The sequence below is a fragment of the Pristis pectinata genome, chromosome 9 (assembly GCF_009764475.1).
Source record: "Pristis pectinata isolate sPriPec2 chromosome 9, sPriPec2.1.pri, whole genome shotgun sequence".
In the NCBI taxonomy this organism is placed as follows: Eukaryota; Metazoa; Chordata; class Chondrichthyes; order Rhinopristiformes; family Pristidae; genus Pristis; species Pristis pectinata.
The window spans coordinates 16,099,808-16,126,756 of record NC_067413.1 but is presented as its reverse complement, the minus strand read 5'-3'; the positions used below and the strand labels follow the sequence as shown (position 1 = coordinate 16,126,756).

The 26,949-nt window shown below is 40.8% G+C and overlaps 1 protein-coding gene across 4 annotated transcripts in view; it reads right to left on the bottom strand.

The window, feature by feature from the left end:
• LOC127574643 (uncharacterized) overlaps positions 1-26,949 on the bottom strand; it is a 52,659-nt gene that overhangs the window by 15,129 nt on the left and 10,581 nt on the right. Inside the window, exons 3-4 of one of the 4 annotated variants that reach the window (XM_052023815.1) lie at positions 5,576-5,665; positions 565-714 (exon numbers count right to left, since the gene is read on the bottom strand). The exons of 1 other annotated variant lie outside the window; for it this stretch is intronic. In XM_052023815.1, the coding sequence (XP_051879775.1) occupies positions 610-714; positions 5,576-5,665 (195 nt within the window). In that variant the 3' untranslated portion in view covers positions 565-609. Of the gene's footprint in view, positions 1-564; positions 715-5,524; positions 5,666-9,566; positions 12,302-26,949 lie in introns of those variants that run through there. 2 more of the 4 variants (XR_007956943.1, XR_007956942.1) reach the window with 2 other exon arrangements.

Below are 26,949 nucleotides of genomic sequence, written 5' to 3'. Positions count from 1 at the left end.
ATTTCACAGCTGCAATACAACATCTGTCCTGTCATGCATTTATACTTGTTATTTATAATTTTGTCTGGTCTCTAATCTCATTTAAAGATGCGGTTTTAGTTAAATATTTGTAGGGGGGTTTATAATTTATAGTGAACCCCTTTAAGAAGGAATAAAGAAAATACAATCTTGCCAGCCAGATTCACCATCAGCTTAACTCACTGAATGAAAAATAAACAGAGTATTTTTAATTCTACAGTGTTTCCTTTAAATATAAACCTGCACCTTTGCCAAATTCCCTTTCTCACCAAAGTCCACACTCATGTAAATGGCAGGATTTAACCAAAGTAAATATTTGATTAAAGAAGTAGTTACAAACACAGAATTTATTGAGAATATTAACTAATAGAAAATATGTAATAACAATAAAGAATAAATATTTTGTACAAGTGAAAACCTGTATTAGGTCTCTGATCCATTTATAATCATAAACTAGGCATATTGGAGGCTTTTTCAAAGTAACTATAAGCATGGATATGTGTGAAATCAATGTCCCACATGATTTCCTCTTTCATTAAGAAAGAATTGGCATTTCTTTTCTTAACAGTATTGAGGTCTTAAAAAAGTAATTCATGTGGGTTGGAACTGAAGTGCATAATCTGGTGTTTTTGCAAGTGCTGAAAATCCAATATTATAATGAAAAATACCAGAAATACTCAGCAGGTCAGGTAGCGTCTGTGGAAAAAGAAACAGAGGCAACATTATATTTCAATCTACTTGTGTGCATCTTTCACTGAAGCTGTTTGCTTTTTCAGATTCACGTACTTTATCTGGTCAATACATTTGGTTTCTGTTCATCTTTCAGCAGTTGGAAGGAGAGATATATTTCCATTCTTGTTAGATTAGTACCTCAATGCTGCAATATAGCAAGGACACCATACATAATGAACTGGAATATACAGGACGTTCAAAGGTCCAGGACAATGGGATCATGTGCTATAGTGATTAGGTAGAGGGAGGTTCCTCCTATTATGGGTTGTTCAAGGACTAGGGGACATAGATTTAAATTTTTAGGGAACAGGGACAAGAACGAAAAACAATGTAGAGAATAATTATGATCTGGAATTCATTGTCTGTTGGGATGTAGGAAACAGAAGCAAATGCTGGTTTTGGAGGGGGCTGTACAGGATCTTGAGAGGGAATAAGTTACTGGGCTGTAGGGAAAGAGGAAGTGAATGGGACTGGCCAGATTGCCAGGCAAGAGCTGACATCATCTCAACGGGTCAAATAGCTCTTCCTGTGCTGTAACAGTTCTACAATATTATCCTATTATTGCATGGTAGGATTTTGGTTGAGTGAGCTAGGGCTTTTCTCTATGGAGAGAAGGAGGAGGAGAGCTGACTTGATAGAAGTGTACAAGATGATAAGAGGCATAGATCAAGTGGACAGTCAGAGACTTTTTCCCAGGGTGAAAATGGCTAACACGAGGGGACATAATTTTAAGGTGATTGGAGGAAGGTATAAGGGGGATGTCAGTGGTAAGTTTTTTTATAGAGAGAGTGGTGGGTGCATGGAACGCACTGCCTGCAGAGGTTGTGGGGGCAGATACATTAGGGACATCTAAGAGACTCTTAGATAGACACATGAATGTTAGAGAAATGGGGGACTATGTGGGAGGGAAAGGTTAAATAGATCTTAGAGCAGGATAAAATGTTGGCACAACATTGTGGGCTGAAGGGCCTGTACTTTGCTATAGTGTTCTATGTTTAAGAAAGGATACAAAAGTAACCTACCCATATGGGAATAAACAGTGTAGATGTGACTTACTAAATTAAACAAATAGGAATCTGAAAACGGCAAGCAACAAACACTGTATTAATCTAACAAATAAAAATATATCCCTCCTATGAAATTATTCCACCAGCTGAAAGGTAGGCATTAACCAAATTTATTGATAATGTAAAATATGGTAATCTGAGAAAGCAAATAGCTTCTGTGTTTTTATATACATACAGCCAACATCTAGCAAAGCATCTGACTACCCTTCTATTTCTTTTTGACAAGCTACATGAAGGTCACGGAGGCAGAATTTGAACCTAATCGCAGCCTGTTTTCAATGAGGCCACTGTATGCAGCTTTCAGATAACTATGTGATAGTGTCCTCATGATCTTCTCTAAAAGGCAACCACATCCAGAAATAATACACTATCAGGATTTGTTAATTGGAAGAAGTGTAAAGGAGTACATAATCACTGGTGCAGATAGTGTTTATGTCAATGCTACTGTGTGAACTGGTTTTAATGTCACTGATGTAACGCACTATTTACTGCTGGTTTGTATTATCATTAAATATATCTGAAAACCTGAGACTGTAACTTTTAAAATCAGAGTTTGCTCCTCCTGCTCCAATACATTCTTTTCTTCCTTTGATAGGCTTTGATATCTTTTCTAAAACCTTTGCTGTTCATTTTTTGTTATTTGACTTCCTTATCAATATGTCATCACTTCTTTTTCTCTCAAATCTCTACACTAAGCAAGTCCTCATTTTCAGAACACAAAAAAAAATGCTGGAAACAAGAAGGAAAAAACAAAAGCTTGCTGGAAATACTCAGCAAGTCAGGCCCAATTTTTAGAGTGATGTTTCAAGCTGATGGCCTTGCATCACAACCTGGTAAAGTTAGAAAACAGGCAGGTTTTAAGTTGCAGAGAAATATTGCAATAATTCCAGATTTAATATCAATACTCCAAGGCCCTTCCTAATGACTTCATCATCTTTCCTTTACCTTAAGCTTCCATACCCATATCTTTGACTGCTGTAGAGTTTCCACAACCTGCCATCTGATCCAGTAATGACTGACAAGGCAATCACTCTCATTATTATCTATACTTAAGCACACTTCTCTTAACATCTGTCAATGGAAAACGCTTTCAGATAAACTCACTCACAAATTCCCAACTATCTCAATTTTAGCCCTAACTTTGCACAAGACCTCTGCTACTATCAGCTTTCTTAATTCTTCCCTTGCTTCTGTCTTGAAGCCCTATATCCAATACTGTCCCCTATCCCTGCTGTCAGCCCGAGTATATTCCTGATGTTTTTCTGCAAGCTTGAACAAGTCTTGCTCACAACTGCTTAAGTCATCATTACCTGATCCAGCTCAATCTAATTTTTTTTTATTTGTTCACTTTTCAGTATTGTTAGCATGACCAACATTTATTGTCCATCGTTAATTAACCCTGGGAAGGTGATAGTCGGACACCTTGAACAGCTGTTCTGAGGAACCTTCTCCCAGCATGCTATTGGGTGAGGAGTTCCAGGACTTACTCCCACCAACAATTAATGACTTTTCAAGTCAGGAACATGTGAAACTTGGAAGGGAACATCTGAACAATGGCACTTAATGCTGCTTGCTACCCTTGACTTTCTTGATGGTTGAATCATATGTTTGGAACGTGTTGTTTGAAAAGCTGAGGTGAGTAAGTGGAGTGCAATAACGCAAGTATTACTATACATCCTAATATAGCATCTGTGTATCAGAAACCTATCTGAGAAATAGCCTGAGGCAGTTAAGGTGGTATATAACTGGAGTTATTATTAGAGTTAATTCAGCCTGGTAGTAAAGATCAAGAGCCATTTCTCAGTACATGAGAACAGCTAATTGGAAGCTAGATGTTATCATTCAATCCTCACACCATTTAACACACCATGCACACAAATCAATATGATATAACAAATTACTTCAATAGATGAGTGATTTAACCAGCAAAATGGCTGCAAATAAACTAAACTTTATGAAAGCCTGAATTTGGGTAAAACAAGCAAGTATCAAGCTCGGGCTGACAAGAGGAGAATAATTAATGATGGAGCAGATAAAGGCATTATTAGGAAAGTGATAGAAAGCATAGAAAGATCAGAAAGTGATAGAAAGATTAGAAGTTAAAAATCAATGAACCACAGCTTCTGGAAATCTGAAATAAAAACAGAAATTGCTTATAAAAACACTCAATAGATAAGACAGCATTTGTGAAAGGAGAAACAGAGTTAGTGGAGTTTGCATGGCATAGCTTGAAGAGCTGCTGCCCCAGTGACCACAGTTCAATCCACACCTCCAATGCTGTCTATGTGGAGCTTGCATATTCTCTTTGTGACTGTGTGGGTTTCCCAGGGTATTCCATTTTCCTCCCATAGACATGTGGGTTGATAGGTTAATTGCCCCAAGTGTAGAGTGGTAAAATCAGGGGGAGTTTATGGGAATGTGAGAGAATAAAGTGGGATGAGTGTAGGGATACTGTGGATGCATGACTGCAGATGCTGGAATCTGGAACTCAGCGGGTTGAGCAGCATCTATGGGAGGAAAGGAATTGTCGACGTTTCAGGCCAAAACCCTGCATTAGGACTGAGAGGGGAGATAATGAGGAGAATGGGAGGTGGTGACAAAGGAATCAGAGGTGATTGGTAGACTGAGGAGTGCTGTAAGGTGACAGGCAGGTTGTACCAGGTAGGGGAGGGGAGCAGGAGTGGCGTTGGGAGACAGGGGCAGGTGAATGATAGACGGAGGCTGACAGAGAGAGAGAGAGGAAAGAGGAAAAAGGGGAATAATAACACAGATGGAGCAAGGTGGAGGGGTGGGGAGTGTGATAATTCTCTGCCGGAGGAAGACAAGCAGGAACACAAAGGGCTAGAATCTGATAAGGAGGTGATAGTAGGAACCATTAGGGGAGAGGTGAATGGCAAATCAGAAGCCGAGCTCAAGAATGAAAACAGACTGATTCAATTGCAATATTAATAATGACCACAAAACTACCAAATTGTCATAAAACCGAATTGGTTCACTAATGTCCTCTAGGGAGGAAATCTGTCATCCTGGCCCACTCTGGCTTAAATGTGACTCCAGTCCCACCAAAGACTGAGAAATGGCCTAACAAGATGTCCAATATAACTATAACGAAATAGAAAAAGAATAAGACTACATAAATCACCTGGCATCAGCCTAGCATCAAACCTGGACATGGCTAAGTTGCTGGCAGATCTTGTAAAGTCAAGATGAAAAGAGGTAACAGAGAGGAAACTTGTGAAGTGTGTAAATGCAGCCATGGACCACTGGAGTCAATTGGGCTGTTATCAGGTTGGAGATATTATGTAATCTTCAGGAGAGCAAGATGTAACATTTACAAAGTAGCATTAATAAGCTCAGCCACTAAGGTGTTCATGCAAATACTGTTTTCTTAATTACTTCTCAAAGCCAATCAAGTGTGACAACTAGTCTTGGATGAATTGATCTCCTATAATGCTGCTCATAATTAGTGCAGGACCTGAAGTTCAATTTTGATCTATGCAATTATTTTGTATTGATCTCAGTATGTATATAGAAGCTATATATCATATTTAGTAAAAATATTCTGAACAGATGGAACTTTAAACAAATGAAACCACTTTACATATCAGCTGATAGCCCACATTATTTCTGAAGAAGCAATCAGCCTGGTTCGTATGTGGTTTGTCATTTAGATGACATACTGTCTCGCAAGTTGCCTAGAGAACAAAAAGGCTGCACACTTCCCTTTTGTGAAGTAGCAGAAGCTATTCCAAAAAGACCTTCTGATGTGAGTTGGTTCTTTCCTTCTGATTTCCAGTTAGAACAACCATCTTGCCTTCATGTTCTCTTCCCGAAAGGCACAATAAGTTCTGATAAAAGGTCAGAAACATGTTTTATCACAACTGACACTGTCTAGCTTGAGTGCTCCTAATGTTTCTAATTTTTATATCAGATATCCAACATTTTCAGTAATTTTGTTAATTAATTCTCTACATTCCACTTAGCGTGGAACATAAGAAATAGAAGCAGGAGTAGACCATTCCTGATTTACCACTTCATAAGATCATAGATGAACTTTCACCTCAGCCCCTCCTTGCTGCATTATCTTGTGCAGGGCCCCACCAGCTCTTGACATTCCAACGTACCGCCCCTGCACCAAACATTCTGAGCATTACAAAAACATTTAAGTAAGCTGATTGTGCATTATTATGCATGCAACCACTTCTTGGGACCACCTTGTTTGGGAAATATGTGGCTTCACCAGCCTGACCAATATCTAGAGAACACTTTTTTTAGATAAACATCAGTTAGCAAGAGCACTATTCAATTTTATAAATAAATGAAATAAATTCTACACAATCTAACCAGTTGTCAGCAACATTCCAAAGATAAAATTGGATTTTAAAGGTTAAAACTCATGACTTAGCCAATTTAACTAAATGCATGCAAATACTAATCACGTAAAAGCTTTCAAAGAGAAGGCTAAGTCTTGTACCTGAATATGTATATAAGATTATAACAATGCTCATACAACTTTATGCTATAAAATAATAAGGCAACTCTATCATCAACATGAAAGTGTATGTCAATTATAATTTCAAACAGATCTAGTATTAACAATGCAAACAAAACTAATAACAGCTAGAATCATAAGGATTTTATACAATACCAACGTTCGTTGTAGCTCAGATAGTGGGCCTGTTGAATCATTTATATCCAATGTCCCTCTTTAATTGTTATCAGCCACAAGCTTTGAAGTTGATTTCCTACATTTTAATAGTGTTAAAACAGTGTTGAAGGTCACCATAAGACTGTCAATAAAATCCCATAAAAGTCGAATGCTTCATTTGTGAGGTTCACAGTAGAGTATTATCAGGTTTCCTTGTATAACACTACACTGTGCCAGTTTCAATACAGCATTCTATATCAACCTAGTGCAAGATCTTGCAGCTGTTGGCATTTAGCATTGCAGATGCAACCTCTACAACCAATTCTTAAAGGGACATATCATAATACAAGTCGCACTCTTTCAGTTACAAGGCAGGGTTACCTTTTAATAAATGGATGCTGCAATGATGGGAGAAAGGTTGGAGAGCACTCTCCATGGTTCAGAACATATAGAATGGACTGGTGAAGACCAGTGCCCCTGGGAAGATGCTGTTTGTGTAACTGGGCCATAGAGACCTTACAGGTCCACACTGACACACTTCTAGTGCAGGAAAGTATCTGTAAGGAATAATACTACAGAGCATGTGGATACCTACATATTGAGGAAGTCTGCAATGCAAGTAAGTCCCCATGTCCACTCTGACTGCACCTGTGGGCTCAAGGAAAAGTAGATGACACATTCTCTCCTTAAGCATGGAACTTGAGCTACCTCCCTAAAGCAGCAGTCAGCAGGAAACTGGCAGTAATAGCAACAAAATGATGGAAGCTATGGGTGAAAGTGCTATCAAATGGCACATGCTCACTGATAGCTTTCTCAATGATGTGCAGCTGAACCACTCAACTGCAGACTTCACCATGGCCTTGGTCCAAACATGGACCAAAGAGCTGAATTTCAAAGGTGGGGTAAGAAAGCCTTTGACATCAAGGTAGTATTTGAATGAGTGTGGCATCAAGGCACCTTGCTTAAACTGAAGTCATGGGCATCAAAGGAAAAGTGGAATCATACCTGACACAAAGAAAGAGGATATGGTTGTCCAGTCAATCATCCCAGCCCCAGGACATCACTGCAGGAGTTCCTCAGGGCAGTGTTGTGGACCCAACCATTTTCATCTGCTTCATGTATAACTTTCTGTCCGTCATTAGGTCAAAAGTGGGGATGTTTGCTGATGATTGCATAATGTTCCATTCCATTTCCAATCATCAGAGTATGAAACAGCCCGTGCCTGTGTGCAGCAAAACCTAGACAACATTGAGGCACAGGGTGGCGTGACAAGTAATATTTGTGCCACAACAATGGTTAGAACTCTCTCTAGTTGGAATTGGTCATTGAGTTCTAACCACCTACCCTTCACATTCAATGGCAATATCATCGCTGGGTGTGCCACTGTCAATATCCTGAGCATCACCATTGAATAGAAATTTACCTGGTCCATCCACAAATATCATTGCCACAACAGGTAAGATGTTGGGTATCCTGCAGTGATTGACTCATCTCCCAACACCCCAAGTTCCTTGCAGTTGATAGTAAGGCTATGTTAGGAGTGTGATGGAATAATGGAGACCCTGCATCAGGACTGATTCAGGGTCTCAACCTGAAACACCAACCCAAAACCTCCACAAATGCTGCCTGACCCACTGAGTTCCTCCAGGACTTTGTTTTTTTTTTGTGTAATGCAATAGTCTCCATCTGCCTGGTTGAGTGAAGCATCAAAAACACTCAAGAAGCTCAGCACCATCCATGACAAAGCAACCCACATGATTGATACCCCATCAACCACCATGAACACTCATTCCCTCCACCACTGACACGCAATGGCTACAGTATATATCATCTTCATTCAGGCTGCTTCAATAGCATCACCAAACCCACTTTGAAGGACAGGGCAGCAGGTGCATGGGAATACCACTACTTGCAGGCTTCCCTCCTGGTTGCACACCATGCTGACTTGGAAATATATCACCAGTACTTCATTGTCACTGGGTCTAAAGTCCTGGAGGACTGCAACAGCTCAAAATGGTGGCACCACCACCACCTTTGGAAGAATTAGAGACAGGTAATAAATGCTGGCCTTCTTAGCAACACCCAAATCCCAAACAAAATGAATAAAGAAAAAGACCAGCAGCCTGAAATAATCCTGAGGTTAGGAAGCTGCGAATGACCTTGCCTTTGACCTTTACAACAGAGCAGCCAAGGCACATATGAGAGGTTGTAGATGAGACTGCAAGAGTTCACAGATCTCATTGAGGACAAGAATGTAGTTTGAACGTTGCTCCTTAATATTGTACAGTGTCAAGGAAAACAGATTTAGTTAAACCTCATAATCTGTCAGGAAATAAGAACTGTCATATTTATTTAGACCAGTGAGGTTGTAATGTCAGGATGAATTTTGCTTGATCTGCTACTGTTGATGTGACTTGGAGAGTTCTGCCCTGGAATAAAGGTATAATGCTTATAAAAATCCCACCAAAATGTCAGGAGTCAACTTTCTGGTGGGGATTAAGACACACTGAAATTGTCATACTACTGTTCTAGTCTGGGTGAAGTCAAATTTCAACTGCACAGCACTTTTGTTTTGGATATAGATAACAACATACACGTATCGCAAAACTCAGTTTTGCAAGTACACTGAGGGGTTGCTTCCCACACTCAGTATATATTTTCTAGAATATTTAAAATTAATGTCTTTAGCTTTCCTAATTCAGTTGTAGTCTTAATTGGTAATTGGTTTATTACTGTCACATGTACGAAGAGCAGGCATGGTAGTGTAGCAGTTAGCGTAACACTTTACAGCGCCAGCGACCCGGGTTCAATTCTGGCTGCTGTCTGTAAGGAGTTTATACGTTTTCCCCGTGTCTGCGTGGGTTTCCTCCGGGTGCTCCAGTTTCCTCCCACATTCCAAAGACGTACAGGTTAGGAAGTTGTGGGTATTCTATGTTGGCGCCAGAAACGTGTGACATTTTCGGGCTCTCCGCAGAACACTCTACACAAAACATGCATTTCACTGTGTATTTCGATGTACATCTGACTAATAAAGAAATCTTATCTTACCTTATACATTGAAAAGCTTTATTTGCATGCCATCCAGACAGATCATTCCATACATAAGTATATTGACGTAGTACAAAAGGAAAAACAATAATAGAATGCAGAATATTGTGTTACAGTTACAGACAAAGTGCAGTGTAGGTAGTCAAGTAAGGTGCAAGGCCATGACAAAGTAGACTGAGAGATCAAGGTTCTTTATCACACAAGAGGTCCGTTCAAGAGTTTTGTAACAGTGGGATAGAAGCTGCCCTTGAGCCCGGTGGTGCATGTTCACAAGATTTTGTACCTTCTGCCCAATGGAAGGGGGAAGAGAAGAGAATGACCGGGGTGGGAGGGGTCTTTGATTTTGTTGGCTGTTTCCTGAGGCAGCTGGAAGTATAGACAGGGTTAAAAGAGGGGAGGCTGTGCTCACAACTCTCTGCAATCTATTGTCTTGGGCAGAGCAGGAAAACAATTAATAATGTTTTTTAGAGAAAATTCTGTAAACAATTATGACTGTTGTCCCTAGTAAAAGAAGGAATGAGATGAAGGTCTCAATAATTGTGATCATAACACTATTGGAATGTCATAAAATCTCATTGGTATTGGTTCATTATTGTCACTTGTATCAAGGTACAGTGAAAAACTTGTCTTGCATACTGATCGTACAGGTCAATTCATTACACAGTGCAGTTACATTGAGTTAGTACAGAGTGCATTGATGTAGTAGAGGTAAAAACAATAACAGTACAGAGTAAAGTGTCACAGCTACAGAGAAAGTGCGTGCAATAAGGTGCAAGGTCACAACAAGGTAGATCGTGAGGTTATAGTCCATCTCATCATATAAGGGAACCGTTCAATAGTCTTATCACAGTGGGGTAGAAGGTGTCCTTAAGTCCGGTGGTACATGCCCTCAGGCTCCTGTATCTTCTACCTGATGGAAGAGGAGAGAAGAGAGAATGTCCCGGGTGGGTGGGGTCTTTGATATGCTGGCTGCTTCACCAGGACAGCGAGAGGTAAAGACAGAGTCCAAGGAGGGGAGGCTGGTGTCCGTGATGCGCTGGGCTGTGTCCACAACTCTCTGCAGTTTCTGGCAGTCCTGGGCAGAGCAGGTGCTGTACCAAGCCGTGATACATCCAGATAGGATGCTTTCTATGGTGGATCGATAAAAGTTGGTGAGAGTCAAAGGGGACAAACCGAATTTTTTTAGCCTCCTGAGGAAGTAAAGGCGCTGGTGAGCTTTCTTGGCCATGGCATCTACGTGATTTGACCAGGACAGGCTGTTGGTGATGTTCACTCCCAGGAACTTGAAGCTCTCAACCCTCTCGACCTCAGCACCATTGATGTAGACAGGTGCATGTACACCGCCCCCTTTCCTGAAGTCAATGACCAGCTCTTTTGTTTTGTTGACATTGAGGGAAAGGTTGTTGTCGTGATACCATTCCACTAAGCTCTCTATCTCCTTCCTGTAGTCCGACTCATCACTGTTTCAGATACGGCCTACAACGGTGGTATCATCTGCAAACTTGTAGATGGAGTTAGAGCAGAATCTAGCCACACAGTCATGAGTGTATAGGGAGTAGAGTAGAGAGCTGAGGATGCACCCTTTTGGGACACCGGTGTTGAGAATAATCGTGCCAGAGGTATTGCTGCCTATCCACACTGATTGCGGTCTGTTTGTTAGAAAGTCAAGGATCCAGTTACAGAGGGAGGTGTTGAGTCCCAGATCTGAGAGTTTGGTGACAAGCTTACTTGGGATTATTGTATTGAAGGCAGAGCTGTAGTCAATAAACAATAGTCTAACATAGATGTCTTTACTGTCCAGATGCTCCAGAGCTGAGTGTAGGGCCAGGGAGATGGCGTCCACTGTAGACCTGTTTCGGGGATAGGTGAATAGCAGCGGGTCAAGACTGTCTGGGAGGCAGGAGTTGATGCGTGCCATGACCAACCTTTCAAAGCACCATGATGGTGGATGCCAGAGCCACTGGTCGATAGTCATTGAGGCATGTTACCTTGCTTTTCTTCGGTACCGGGATAATAGTGGTCTTCCTAAAACAGGTGGCAACCTGAGATTGAAGCAGGGAGAGGTTAAATACGTCCACAAATACTTCTGCCAGCTGATCAGTTCAAGATCTGAGCACATGGCCAGGGACACCAGCTGGGTCAGATGCTTTCCTCGTGTTCACTCTCCGGAAGACTGATCTTAGGTCCTCACAGTGACCACAGGTGCAGTTGCATTGGAGGCTGTCAGGGTGGGTGGTGATAATCCACTTCCCTTCTGTTCAAAACACGCATAGAATACGTTAAGTTCATCAGGAAGGCATGCGCTGTTGTTAACCATGCAGCCCGACTTCGTCTTGTAGCCTGTTATGGCATGTAAGCCCTGCCATAACTGATGGCTGGTCTGGGACTCTATTTTGAGTCAGTATTGCCTCTTGGCATCCCTGATAGCTTTCCGAAGGTCATATCTTGATTTCTTGTACAGATCAGGATCACCAGATTTGTGTGCAGCAGTCCTCAACTTCAGTAGGGAGTAGATCTCCCAGTTCATCCATGGTTTCCTGTTTGGGAACACCCGTATTGTCCTCTTTGGTTCACAGTCCTCCACACACTTGCTGACAAAGTCTGTGATGGTGGTGGCATACTCATCAAGGCTGGCAGCTGAATCTTTGAACATGGACAGTCCACTGTCTCAAAGCAGTCACGTGGTGTTAGGGTTCACTGATGCCTTTCTTGTAAGGAAATCTGCCATCTTTGCCTGATATAGTCTGTGTGTGACACTGGACCTACCAACGTGATTGTCTCCTCAGTTCTGGGTTAAATGACAATAAAAAAAATAAATGCAGGGATTGCCAGCTATGTCTTTATCCCATGGACAAATGAATTTTTTAAAAATTGTTTTCTGGAGAAATAAGTCTCATTTGCATATTGTGACTCACACTGAAAGTATTTCACACTATTATTTGAGGAAATTGCTGCATTACAACAAGCTTTAAAGCCTTGGGACAGCTTAAAAAGAGCAGTGGTTTTGTTTGCTGGATTTATTCCAGAACTGTATTTTTCCATTCCGAGTTACTTTCCTGCTGTTTTCTTTCTTTCTCTGGCTGCACTTGGAAATACTGCTTCGATGGCATTTATTGTTGTCCTAAATGAGGAGGCAGTTTGAGATGTCTGTCATAATTCAGAAAGAACCAGTTCACCCTGCATTGAATGGAGCACAACAAAACAAAATTGCAGGCATGATGTAATGCCCTCTTCCTTTCCCATAGCAGTAAGCTATGAAAAATGTATGTTATGAGATGGCCCAGCCTATGACCTTTTAATGACAGAAAAACTTTTAATGCTTGCTGCTGTGGTAACATAAAGTTGAATGCAGTCTTAAGAGTATGCAAGTACACAGTAGAACATGAAAATGGACAAGCTGCCTGTACTTCTACTGGATGTGCTGCTTTGAAATCTTCTCCATTCAGTCAAGGCAATTTGAAGATTTGACAAGAACTTACATAAGAATATAACATAAGAATTAGGAACAGGAGTAGTCCACATGGTCCTTGGAACCTGCTTCCACTATTCATCAAAATCCTAGCTGATTGTCTACCTCAGTACCATTTTCCTTCACGATTCCTTGATTCCCTTCATTTCCAGAAATCTATCAACTTCTGTTTAGAATGAACTCTATGACCAAGCCTCCACAGCTGTCCAGGGAATAGAATTCCAAAGATTCTCCACCCTCTGAGTGAAGATGTTTAGGAACTGTTCTCCATAAAATTTCCCAAAAACGTTGGCTAGAAATCTACAGCTTTAATAACATGATAAAGAATTATTAAAGTCAGTAATGAAATATACCAAATGAAAATATATTGGGTTCAGGACGAGGGCTGAGTCTGGGGGAATTGGTGAGGGGTGGTTTAGAGATGCCTGGCAGCTAGGGGCGGAGCCTAATCCCAGGAGGTGTTTAAAGCAAAAGTCTCAAAAATTCAGTTGTATAACTCACATGTTCTTATGTGCCACATGATTGAATTGAAATGTAAAATCGTTCGCAAAATGTGATTGACAATTCTTATATTGCACGGCATATAAGGGAAAATTGAACTCTGTTCTTCTGTGCACGTGACATGGCTCACTGGAAGGCTACTGGCTCGCAGCAGCATCATCAATCATTATGTCATACACATCTGACTTTGCTACAACAACATCAGAGGAGTAATTTGATTCAACTGGGAATTAACTAGAGTCTCTACCATGAAAACAGGCTTTAGCAGAAGACTTATTTGAGCACTCTTTAGAGGACCATTCTTCCCCACGCAGCTGTTGAGGAGTTCACCATAAAAGCTGATGGGAGATGCTGTGTTGATGTACCAATGTATCAGATATCTCATTATGGCAGCAAGTCTTAGATCACTTGATTCCACCTCATTAACTGCAGCACTGGGAAAAATTGCTTAAAGAGTTCGCACCATGACAGGATATCATGCAGATATATTTGCACTTCCTGCATGACTATATCCATGCTAAAGGCCCGGGGTTTGTCCTGTTTATACACACGACATCTTGCACATTGTATTTGTATGAAAAACATCTCCTGTGGCTCCAGGTAAAATTGGTGTGATTCTCCTGCATGATACCGACTTAGCATACTTTTCTAGGCACAGTACAACACCTAGACCAATGTTTTTTCAACATGAAGGATTATCTGAGATTACTCAAGAAGGATACAACAATGTGTTGCAGAGGAAGGAATAGAGAGGGTTAATAACTAGTAAAATATGATGTAGGTTATGCTGATATGGTAACAAGGAACCACTGATCAGATTTAACAGTAGAGAGATGGGATGCGGCTGTAACTGCACCCAAAGTACAGAAGCTTGATAACCATAACTATGTTATTAGCATGCAACTATTGTTGTACCGAAACTTGGATTTACTGTTAACTAAATTAGGTTTACTTATAATTATGTGTTTTATTCTGTAATCAAAACTTAGATTTACTGTTAATTAAGTTTTCTGTGTAATCACGTATGTGGAGAAGTGTGTAAACTGTACTGAAATCATGTTCAGGCAGATCAGCTTTGGCTGTTCTGTTGGTGCACACCATTTCAATAAATTGCCCATTGGTTTGGACACCAACTACATGTTGTCTTTCTCATTCACTCCTCCATGCAACCCCACATAAGGCTGTAATCTTGAGTATTGGCCTTGGATCAGCCCATGTTACATGTTGGCAGCTCTTCTACACGAAATAGCATCAGTTAGAGATTCAAAGCTCCAATAATTTCCCATGCTCCATTCAGTTTGTGCCCAATATAATACTGGAGTTCCAAAACAGGTATTAAACCCTTGATTATCATAATCAAAAGTGAATTTCTTTTAGGGAAAATCAGGCAGTGCCTTTAATTATAAATTGATGTACATCAAATTTCAGCCGACAACTCTTTTTAATATGTATGAGGTATTTGTCCTTTTGTTCAATTTCCAGGATATAGCTGTCGCTGGCAAGATCAACATATATTGCCATGTTGCCCTTAAAGTTGCCCTAAAGGGGATAGTGAGTCACCTTCTTGAACCAGTGGAGCATCAACACAATTGATTAGCTGAAGTCAGAGGGCAGTTAAAAAGTTAACGACATTACTATGATTCTGGAGTCACACACAGGCCTACCCTGAAGGGCATGGTATGGTAAATAGATATTTACGACAATCCAGCACTATTGTGGTCACCACTATGGGTTGGTTTTCTTTTAAAAATTTCAGGTTATTTAATTAACTGAATTATAAATTCCAGAGCTGCCCTGATGGAATTTAAACCTGCTTCCCTGGACTGTTAAATCAGATTTCTGGATGACTAGCCTGGTGATTTAACCACTGTTTCATCACTATCCTCAATGTAGCATTTCACAACTTTTATGGTAACCTCTTAGAATTAGCGCTTGAGTCATTCATCCTAAATTTCATTGCTATGTTGCAGTTATTCAGAGGGAAGATGATAAACATCATGCTTAATTTCTGCTTGGTCAAGGATATAAAATCAAGTCAACCAGGTAATTATGCTATTATGTAATTTACTAATTCTAAATATCACAGTCATGAAGCAGCTGACCACGTGATCAATGATGTTGGTCAGTGATCAAAAATGCTATTGATCTGCCAGGTTTGATTATATTAACTTGACTGAACATCCTTCATATACTGTTTTCTGTACAATCTGTTCATAAATTGTGGCATTAGACAGCAATATTTTTGTTTTAATGTTGTGGTACTACAGAAGCTTGTTTAGACATTTGGCTCCATGTTTACCTAAAGGAACAGTGCAGTTTTTTTATGGGAACATGATGAAAGCAGATTTAACATCATAGAAAATAATAAGCTATGAAAATTTGGTTTCAAACCTTCCCTTCTTTCATCCCCTTGCAACAACAATGTCAACCACCTATATAGTATTTTTAAGACAACAAAAACTTTCACAGGAATAGGATAAAACAACTGATGCCAGGCTGCACATGGAAATAATTAGGGCAGATGTTTAAAATCTTGGTCAAAGAAATAATTTTTAAACAAGGAGACAGAAGTGGAGAGATGAGAAATTCATAATCTTGGAGCCTTGGCAGTTGAAGACGAGGCCATCACAGATGGAATAATTAAACCTGTTGATAATGGTGCCACATAAGAGATTGGTGCATAAACTAAGAGCCCAAGGTATTGGAGGAAGTATGTTAGCATAGATTGAAAAAATGGATGTCACACAGAAAACATACAGTTGGGACAAATAGGTCCTTTTCGAGCTGGAGGAATGTAACTAGTAGAATACCCAAAGATCAGTTCTTAGCCCTTAATTATTTATTGTTTACATAAATGACCTGGAGGAGAGAATGAAATGTATGGTTTCCAAGTTGGCCAATGATACAAAAATACTTGGAAGGGCATGTTGTGATGAGGACATTGTGATTCTGCAACAGGATGTAGATTGAGTGATTGGGCAAAACCCTGGCAAAGTAGGGCCTGTGGGAAAGTGTTAGGTCATGCACTTTGGTAAGAGGAATCAAAAGATGGATTGTTATCTAAATGGAGAGAGACTGCAAACTGAAGAACAGAGGGATCTAGGATTCCTAGTGTCTGAATCACAAAAGTTAACAGACAGCTCCAACATGTAGTTAAGAAGATAAACAGTACTTAGAAAAGAGGCTGGAGTTTAAGAAAAGGAAGGTTTTGTTACATTTCTACATGTGTTGGTGAAGCCATAGCTGGAACCCTGCACAGTTCTTGTCCCCTTACCTAAAAAAATGTAAATAGCAATACTGGAGGAAGTCCGAAGGTGATTCACCAGGCTAATTCCTGTCATGAGAGGGTTGTCCTATGAAGAGAGACTAGACAGTTTGAGTCTGAATTCCTTGGAGTTTAGAAGAATGAGGGTGTTCTTATTGAAACAAACAAGATCCCCAGGGTGCATGACAGGGTAGACGTTAAGCTGTTTTAACGAGCGGTAGTGTCATGAACAATGGTACATAGTTATAAAATAAGGGGCTGGTCATTTAAAACTGATGTGTTGAGAAATTTCTTCTCCCAGAGAGTAATGAATCTCTGGAATTCTCTGCCCCTGAAGGTGGAGGAGGCCAGATAATTAGATATATTAAAGGTGGTGATATATATTTAACAGATCGAGGAATTGAGGGTTATGGGGAACTGGCACAGAAGAGAAGTTGGGGCCAGCATAGGTCAGCCCTGATATATTGAATGGCTGCGCAGGCTTGAGGGGACTTGTAGCCTACTCCTGCTCCTATTTTCTTGTGTTCTTTTATCTTAAAATGAACAAAAAATAACAGTATTAGAGGAGGTCAGATATGCCTGAAGGTTCTAAGGGAGGAGGAGATTATAGAGATTGAAAAAGAATTGAAAACAAAGGTGAGATATTTTAATTCAAGCCATGCTTAACTGGAAGCAATGTTGGTCAACAGTCACAGAGGTGATGGGTGAATGGGACTTTATGTGAATTATATTTTTCAGTGACCTCAAGTTTACGAAGTGTGAAAGACTGACCAGAAGTGTGTTAGAAATGTCAAATTTTGGGGTAATAAGTTCACGGATGGTGGGTTCAATGGTGATGACCCGAGGTGGAGGGATATCATGGGCACAACCCTCCCCTCCATTGAGGACATCTCCAAGAGGCGGTGCCTCAAGAAGGCGGCCTCCATCACTAAAGATCCTCACCATCTGGGACATGCCCTCTTCTCGTTACTACCATCGGGGAGGAGGTACAGGAGCCTGAAGACCCACACTGAACAATTTAGGAACAGCTTCTTCCCCTCCGCCATCAGCTTTCTGAATGGTCCATGAACCCATAACACTACCTTGTTATTCTTTTTTTTGCACTATTTATTTATTTTGTAATTTATAGTCATTTTTACATTTTTGCACTGTACTGCTGCCACAAAACAACAAATTTCACATCATATAAGTCAGTGATAATAAACCTGATTCTGATTCTGATTCAGGCTTAGTTCCCTGCAAAAAAACGACAAAGATCTTTCAATCTCATACAAGTTGCAAACAAAAGGCATCAATTTTGAATGACATCTGAAATAGCCAGCATTATGTTTTAAACCTGGACCATATTCAAAAGTGGCAATCTCACTTATAATGGCATTTGAGAAACAGGAAATACTTAGCTGGATCACATCTTTAGCACAATATTCCAGATTTTTGTCTCAGCTCAAGACCCTACATAATTGAAATTCACAATTCACAACCTATGTCAACAATTTGGCTGGTGTAGCGGCAGAATGACACTCTGCATCTGCTCAAGACTGCAAGAAATTGCAGAAAGTTATGGACAGAGCACAGTCCATCATGAAAACCAGCCTCCCTTCCATGGACTCAATCTACACTTCTTGCTGCCTTGGAAAAGCAACCTGCACGATCAGGGAGAAGATACAAAAGCCTGAAAACACACACCAACAGACTCAAGGGCAGCTTCTATCCCAATGTTATAAGACTGTTGAACGGATCTCTTGTATGTTAAAGATGAGATCTAAACTTTACAATCTACCTCATCATGCCCTAGCAACTTACTGTCTGCCTTGACTGCATTTTCTCCATAACTGTAACTGCAAAACTATATTCTGCATTCTGTTATTGCTTTTCCCTTGTACTACCTCAATGTACTTGTGTTTTGAAATTATCTGTATGGATGGCTTGCAAAACTAAGTTTTTCACTGTAGGTACATGTGACCATAACAAACCAATGCCAAAACCAATGCCAAAACCAATCCTTGGCTCATGCTGATGACTGGCCATGGAGAACTGCCAGCTATCATTGTGTTCCTGACCTCTGCACCTGTGCATTACAATATGGAAGTCAGTAATGTGAAGACCATGTCTAACCTCAAGATCCACTGACAGCATGACCTGTCAAAAGAGTACCAGGACAGAAAGACGGCAGGGCCTCAAGATCTGCAGCTCCTGGTGGAACAAAGCATGCGGAGGCTCACCCTTCATTATTGGGAGTCTGTGGCGTTACACAAGCTTTATGTCATTGTGTACTCATCCATAAGAACGTAGGAAATAGAAGCAGGAATAGACTGTTATTCTATTCAATAAGATCACACTAAAATTTCACCTCAGTACCACTGTCTTAGGCTCAAATAGTCAGTCAAGTTTATTGTCATATGCAAAAGTACATGAGTGCACAGGTGCAATGGAAAACTTACCTGCAGCACCAACACAGGCATAAAGCATTAGGGACACAATGTTCACAGAAAAAAAATTAATTAAACATAAATTATACAAAATTATACAACAAAGAACACAATTAGAACAAAAAAAAAGCCCATTGTAGTGCAAAGTGGTCAAAGTGGTCATAGTGTTGCTATTCTGAGGTAGTGATTAGGATTGTGCCAGTTGGTTCAAGAACTGAATAGTTGAAGGGAAGTAGCTGTTCTTGAACCTGGTGGTGTGGGACTTCAGCCTTTTGTACCTCCTGTCCAATGGCAACTGTGAGAAGATGGCATAGCCTAGATGGTGGGGATCTCTAATGATAGATCTTGCCTTCTTGAGGCAGCGGTTCATGTAAATACTTACGATGGTGGGAACGTACGTGCCCGTGATGTATAGGGCTGAGTCCTCTACTCTATGCAGCTGCTTATATTTCTGTGCATTCGAATTGCCATGAATTGCCATGACTTCCCAGACAATGATAGAACCAGTCAGGATACTTTCAACAGTACATGTGTAGAAATTTGTTAGCATGTTCAGTGATACACCGAACCTCCTTAACCTTCTAAGGAAGTAAAGACACTAGCGTGCCTTCTTTGTGATTGCATCTATGTGCTGGGCCTAGGACAGGTCATCTGATATGTTAATGCCCAGGAAATTAAAGCTGCTAACCCTCTCCACTGCCAATCTACCAATGTACACTGGCGCATGTTTGCCCTCCTTCCCCTTCCTAACTCAACAATCAGTTCTTTAGTTTTACTGACAGTGAGCAAGAGGCTGTTGTTGCGGCACCACTAAACCAAGTGTTCTATCTCACTCCTGTACGCTGACTCATCACCACCTGTGATTCGTCCAACAACAGTGGTGTCGTCGGCGAATTTGTATGTGGCATTGGAGCTGTGCTTAGCCACACAGTCATATGTTTATAGGGAGTAAAGTAGAGGGCTAAGCACGCAGCCTTCAGGTGTACCTGTGTTGATGGTCAGCGAGGAGAATAACCCCGTATCTCTTAATTTCCTAATATCCAAAAATCTATCAATTTCTTACTTCAGTATACGCAGCAACTGAACCTCCACAGTTTTCTTGGGTAGAGAATTCATAAGACAACACTTTGAGTGAAGAAATTGTTCTTCATCTCAATCCTTAAAGGTTAACCACTAACTTTTAGACCCTGACCTGTCAGAAGTATGACTGTGTGTAATTCTGCATCAGTAAGTAAGTTTTGGTAATTTAGAATAAGCTGCTTTCAATTCCTGTGTCTGTATTTTGCAAACATATACTTTATGGCAACTAGTCATGAGAATTTTGCCAAAAAAATGGTCATGTTGAACGTGCCCTTCACTGGCTGATAAAACTGATTACCTAATTAAAGTACAAGGTAATTCATTAGTTTGCAGCAAATTAGGCCAAAATTCCTTTCTTCTTGACACAATGATAAGGTAAGAAAGCCAATTAAAAAAAAAACAAAAGAATTAATGTTGCAGTAACTAAAGTATGCTGTAGGAAGTCTGATGAAAGATCTTTAACCTCAAACATTAACTCGGTTTCCTTCCCCACATATGCTTTCCAATCCAGTAACTCCAGCAGCTTTATGGAAACACAAGAGGAGCAGCACCTCATATTCCACCTTGGCAGTCTCCAACCTGATGGCATGAACATCGATTAATCTAACTTCCAGTAACCAGTCCCCTCTGTCTCCCCTTTGTTTTCCCTTATCCCACCGGCCCCATTACCCCATCTCTTTCCCCTCCCCTGCCCTCTCAATTTGCCCATCACCCACACATTCCTCCCTCCAGTTCCCCTCCTCAGCTCCTTCCCTTTATTCCATGGTCCACTGTCCTCTCCTTTTAGATTCCATCTTCTTCAGTTTTTGTCACTTCCACCCATCACCTCCCAGCTTCTTGCAGCATTCCCACTCTCCCCCTCCCTCACCTGCATGTCTTCCCCTTCTCACCTGGATTCACCTATCACCTGACAGCTCTTGCTCTACCCCTTCCCCCCACCTTTTTATACTGGCCATCTCCCCTCTTTCTTTCCAGTTCTGATGAAGGATCTCGACCCAAAGCGTCGACTGTCCATTTCCCTCCATAGATGCTGCCTGACCCATTGAGTTCCTCCAGCATCTTGTGTGTTGCTCCAGTAGTTTTATGTTTTTATTTCAGATTTACAGCATCAGCATTATTTGATTTTTGTATTATATAAAGGTGGTTGGAGCTTTGCTTATGACTCAGTTACTGGCCAAGGAGCTCAGTGGAGAGCCCCAAGGTCTTGAAAGATGATCCTTAAATGCAAACCTGTGTCCTTCCTCAATTATATACTTTGATTCTTTATACAGATGAGAGGCACTCATAGTGGCACTGCTCAGGTAATTGTGTTCACTTCTGACCTTGGGTACTGTCCATGTGGAATTTGCATGTTCTCCCCATGACTACATGGGTTTCCATCAGACAATCTGATTTCCCCATACATCCTAAAAATGTAATTGTCTATGTTTAAATTACTCCTTAGTGTAGTTAATTTGTGAAAGAATCAAAAGGGAGTTGATGAACTTGTGAGGAAGAATAAATTGCAGGGTAATAAGGAGAGGGGGGAATTTGATGTTGGAGAAAGAGCAAAATTGGTTCAATTCCAGCCACTCTCTGTAAGGAGTTTGTACACTCTCCCCGTGTCTGCGTGGGTTTCCTCCGGGTGCTCTGGTTTCCTCCCACATTCCAAAGACGTATGGATTAGCAAGTTGTGGGCATGCTATGTCGGCGCCGGAAGCGTGGCGACACTTGCGGGCTGCCCCCTGAACACTCTATGCAAAAGATGCATTTCACATGTGACTCATAAAGATATCTTATCTTATAAATGGAGTGAGCAGATCTTAAATTTAGCTAGGATATTTTTTGGGGTGCGTGTAAATTGAAGTAATTATAAATTTTAGTTTGGTTCAGTTGATTTTGTTTGCTCTGATTATTCATTTACAATATGTGGGCTTTGCTGGCCAGCACAGCATTTTCCAGCCCCTCAACTGACTGGCTTGATGGCGATGCTAGCAAGCAATTAAGAGTCAACCACATGGCTGTGGGTCTAGAGTTTGCAGATACAGCAAAACATTGGTGAGACCACACTTGGAGTATTTTATGCAGTTCTGATCACCATACTACAGGAAGGATGTGATTAAGCTAGAGAGAGTGCAGAAAAGATTCACAAGAATCTTGCCATGATTGGGGGGGGGGGCTTCAGTTATAAGGAGAGACCGGATAGGCTGGGACTGTTTTCCCTGCAGCGAAGGAGGCTGAAGGGTAACCTTATAGAGATTTATAAAATCATGAGGGGCATAGATAAGGTGGATGGTCACAGTCTTTTTCCCAGGGTAGATGAGTCTAAAAAAAAAAGGGCATAGATTTAAGGTGAGAGGGGAAAGATTTAAAGGGGACCCAAGGGACAAGTTTCTCACACAGAGGTTAATGGGTATATGGAACAAGCTGCCAGAGAAAGTGGTACACGCAGGAACAATTACAATGCTTAAAAGACATTTGAGCAGATACATGGATAGGAAAGCTTTGGAGGGATATGGTTGGGAAAGAAAAGTTGGGCTGAAGGGCTAGTTTCCATGCTGTATCACTCTATGACTAATTACCTATCTTGAAGGACATTAGTGAACCAGATGAATATTTAAAACAATCACATATTTCACCATCACCCTTATTAATATTAGTTTTTATTTCCAGAGTTATTTCATTACTTGTACTTAAATTTATCTGTCATGATGGGATTTGAATATGTTTCATTGCTGATTGTCCAAACTTCTGAATACAGTATGCTGCTGCACCCTAAAAAACGTGCCCTTGCCTTCAATTAATGAAGATAATAGGATCAATCGGTCCTTAGAATTAAGCACATAATTGGAAATAAAATTGAAGCAAATTTTTTAAAGGTAATATCTGCTTGTTTCAGCAAACAATGTGCTGGAAGAACTCAGGGGGTCAAGCAGCATCTGTGGAAAGAGAAATAGTTTCAAGACCAGAACCTTTCATCAGAACTGGGAAAGTGTGAAAAATTTGTTAGTTTGAGGAGATTCGGTATGTTCTCAAAGACTCTTACGAATTTCTATAGATGTACAATGGAGAGCATTCTGACTGGTAGCATCACAGCGTGGTATGGAGGCTCCAATGCACAGGATCGCAAGAGGCTGCAGAGGGTTATAGGCTCAGCCAGCTCCATCACAGGCACAACCCTCCCCACCACCAAGGACATCTTCAAGAAGTGGTGCCTCAAGAAGGAGGCATTCATCACAAAGGACCCTCACCATCCGGAATATGTTCTCTTCTTGTTACTACTATCAGGGAGGAGTTACAGGAGCCTGAAGACCCACACTCATTGATTCACAAACAGCTTCTTCCCCTCCACCATCAGATTTCTGAATGGTCAATGGACCCATGAACACTACGTCATTATTCCTTCTTTTTTGCACTATTTATTTATTTTTGTAATTTTATGTCTTTGCTCTGTACTACTGCCACAAAACAACAAATTTCACGTCATATAAGTCAGTGATAATAAATCTGATTCTGATTCTGAAAATGAGTCAATTTTCAGTGGCAGAGAAGGTGGGGGATGGATGGGTAGAACAGTGGTAATATCTCTTATAAGGAGTGTCCAAATAGGTTAATGGAGGATTTATAAACACATTATGCTTCTTTGTATGTGTAATGAGTTGTTAATAGCAAGGCTATGGGGCATGCTCATCAATGAATGGAATTTTATGAATAGAATTAGAAAAAATGAGCCAGATATCGCTGGTTTTGTTACAGACAGGAAGGAAAAATAAGTTACCTAAAACAGGAGAATTCATTTTCAAAACCAGAAGACTACAACATGCTCAGAGAGAATATGAGGTGTTGTTCTTCAAGCTTGCGAAAGAAATAAAGGACTGCAGATGCTGGAATCTAGAAGAAAAATACTCTGATGCTGGAGGAACTCAGCAGGCCAGGCAGCATCCGTGGAGAAAAGCAGACGGTCAACATTTCGGGTCAGGACCCTTCTTCAGAACTGAAGATAGGAAAAAGGGAAGCCCAATATATAGGAGGGGAAAGCAGAGCAGTGATAGGTGGACAAAAGAGGGGAGGCAGGGTGGGCACAAGGTGGTGATAGGTAGATGCAGGTAAGAGATAGTGATAGGGGGATGAGGGAAGAGCAGATCCACTGCGGGATGGGTCAAAGGTAAGGAGAACAAAAAGGGGGGGTAGAAAAAGGAGAGATAGGCTGGGAAAGAAGAGGCATGGTTGGGGGGGATGTGGAGGAGGGGAGGGGTGTGGGGATTACTTAAAGTGGGAGAATTCAATGTTTATGCCATTAGGTTGCAAAGTTCCAAGACGGAAAATGAGGAGCTGTTCCTCCAGTTTGCGCTTGGAATCCTCCTGGCAGTGGAGGAGGCCTGAGGACAGACATATCAGTGATAGTGTGGGAGGGGGAGTTTAAGTGACTGGCAACGGGGAGATGCAGATTGTGGTTACGGACGGAATGCAGGTGTTCTGTGAAACAGTCACCTAGTCTGCATTTGGAGGATCTGTGTTCAGTTGCAGGAGTGAGCAAGCTTCCGGTTGCCCACCACTCTAATTCACTTTCCAACTCCTGATCTGACCTGTCTGTGGTCTCTTGCACTGTTACAATAAGGCCCAATGCAAGTGTGAGGAAAAAAACATTTCACCTTCCTCCTGGGTACATTGCAGTATTCTGGGCTTGAAACTGAATTCTCCAACTTTTCCTTTCTGTCTGTATCAGAAATGGACATTATAGCCCATCATCATTTTGACTCAGTTTTTCTTGTTCCATTCTGGCTTGCTGGGCACATCCTACAGCCTAGTTATTAACAACACATTGCACAGAAAAACAAGCATGGTGGGTCTGTAACCGCTCCCATTAACCCATTTGGACTCACTCTATGAGAGATATTCTCTTTGGTCTACCCATTCCTCTCTCATCTTCTCTGCCACTGAAAATTACCTTCTTTTTCTGTCTTTCCTAGTTCTGATAAAGGTTTCCAGACCTGAAACATTGACTGTTTCTCTTTCCATGGATGCTGCCTGACCTGATAAATGTTTCTAGCATTTGTTGTTTTTGTTTTAGATTTCCAGTATCTGCAAACTTTTGATTCTCATCTACAAATTGTTGCAGGTGTTTGCCCATTATCTCAAAAAAATGAAAATTATTGATATTGAGTATTTGAAATATGAATTTAAAATCGTTTAGTTCTCTCCAATACCAATACCTTAATGAGAATTCTTATTGGTATTCGTATTGGTTTATTATTGTCACTTGTATTGAGGTACAGTGAAAGGCTTGTCTTACAAACCGATCTGGTTTCGGATCTGATTAGCTTGTTTTTGTTGCCTCAAAATATCCTGTTTTTATTTTGGATCCAATGATGGATGAGGAGCTCATTACCATTGATGGGAATGGAAATAAATGCCACATGGTACAGATGAAGAAATAAATAACATCATGATGACAGGTTATAATAAGGGAAATAGCTGAAGGATGCATGAAATGCTTTTAAATAATTCAAAAGACTAGGAGTTTCCATATTTTCCTCTGACATGGGTGTTCATTTGGCCCATCGAGTCTATGCTGGCCCCAGGACAATCTCATGAATCTCATCCCTCCACTTATTTCCCAGTAACCTATTTTCCCTCATGTCCTCATCAACACCACCCTCATTCTCCTATCACAACTACAATGGGAGTCATTTACAGCAGCCAATTAACCTAGCAGTCAGTATGTCTTTGGAATGTGTGAAGAATCCAGGGCATCTGGAGGGAACCCATGTGGCTGGCAGAAGAATGTGCAAATTTCACACAGACAGCACCATCAGTTAAGATCAAACTCAGGTGGTTACTCAAGTTGTGAGGCAGCAGCATAATTTGCTTGTCAACTTTAATAGAACTAGTGAAAATATTGATATGGTACTGAGTTACGGCTATGATAAGAAAATGGACAAAAAATTGAAACAATGTAGAACTGGATAAAAGAGCCTAAAATTTATAGGGTTGGCATCTCCACATTCTGCTTCAGTCCTAGTAACTTCTAGTCAGTCTTGACTGCCTGGCAAGCCGTTTTGATTAAGCAGCGATTTCCAGTGATTATATATTGGGAAACCCGATGCCTTAGCTTTTGGTTCCCCCAACAAACACCACTCCCTAGTCCCTGGAAACACTACACCCCTTATCCATCATCATCTAAGTCTGATCCATATCCAAACCCATACCAAGTCCTCTGGTGCATGTTGATCTACATTCATTTATGATTCATTGATGGTCAATTTTAAAATTCCCATACTTGTGTTCAGATCTTTGCATGAGTTTGATGATTCTGTGGTTGAATGCCTCTCTAAGCCCTAACTGTACCCCATCTTACAACTATGCTAAAACCTCTGCATCTGACCTCCTGCCCATCCCTGTTTTCCTTCTCCATTAATGGCAATACCTTCAGTTATATCTCTTCGCCTCTCACCTCCATTATGTTGCTCCTTAAAATCTACATCTACCCCTGGGTAATCTGTCCCATTTGTCAAGTTTGTCTCATGACGTGCTTATAAAGTGCCTTCCAGTAGTTTACTATGTAAAATGCCAAGAAAGTTCACGAGTGCCTCTACTTCCTCAGGAGGCTAAAGGAATTTGGCATGTCCCCTTTGACGCTCACCAACTTTTATCGATGCACCATAGAAAGCATCCTATCTGATGCATCATGGCTTGGTATGGCAACTGCTCTG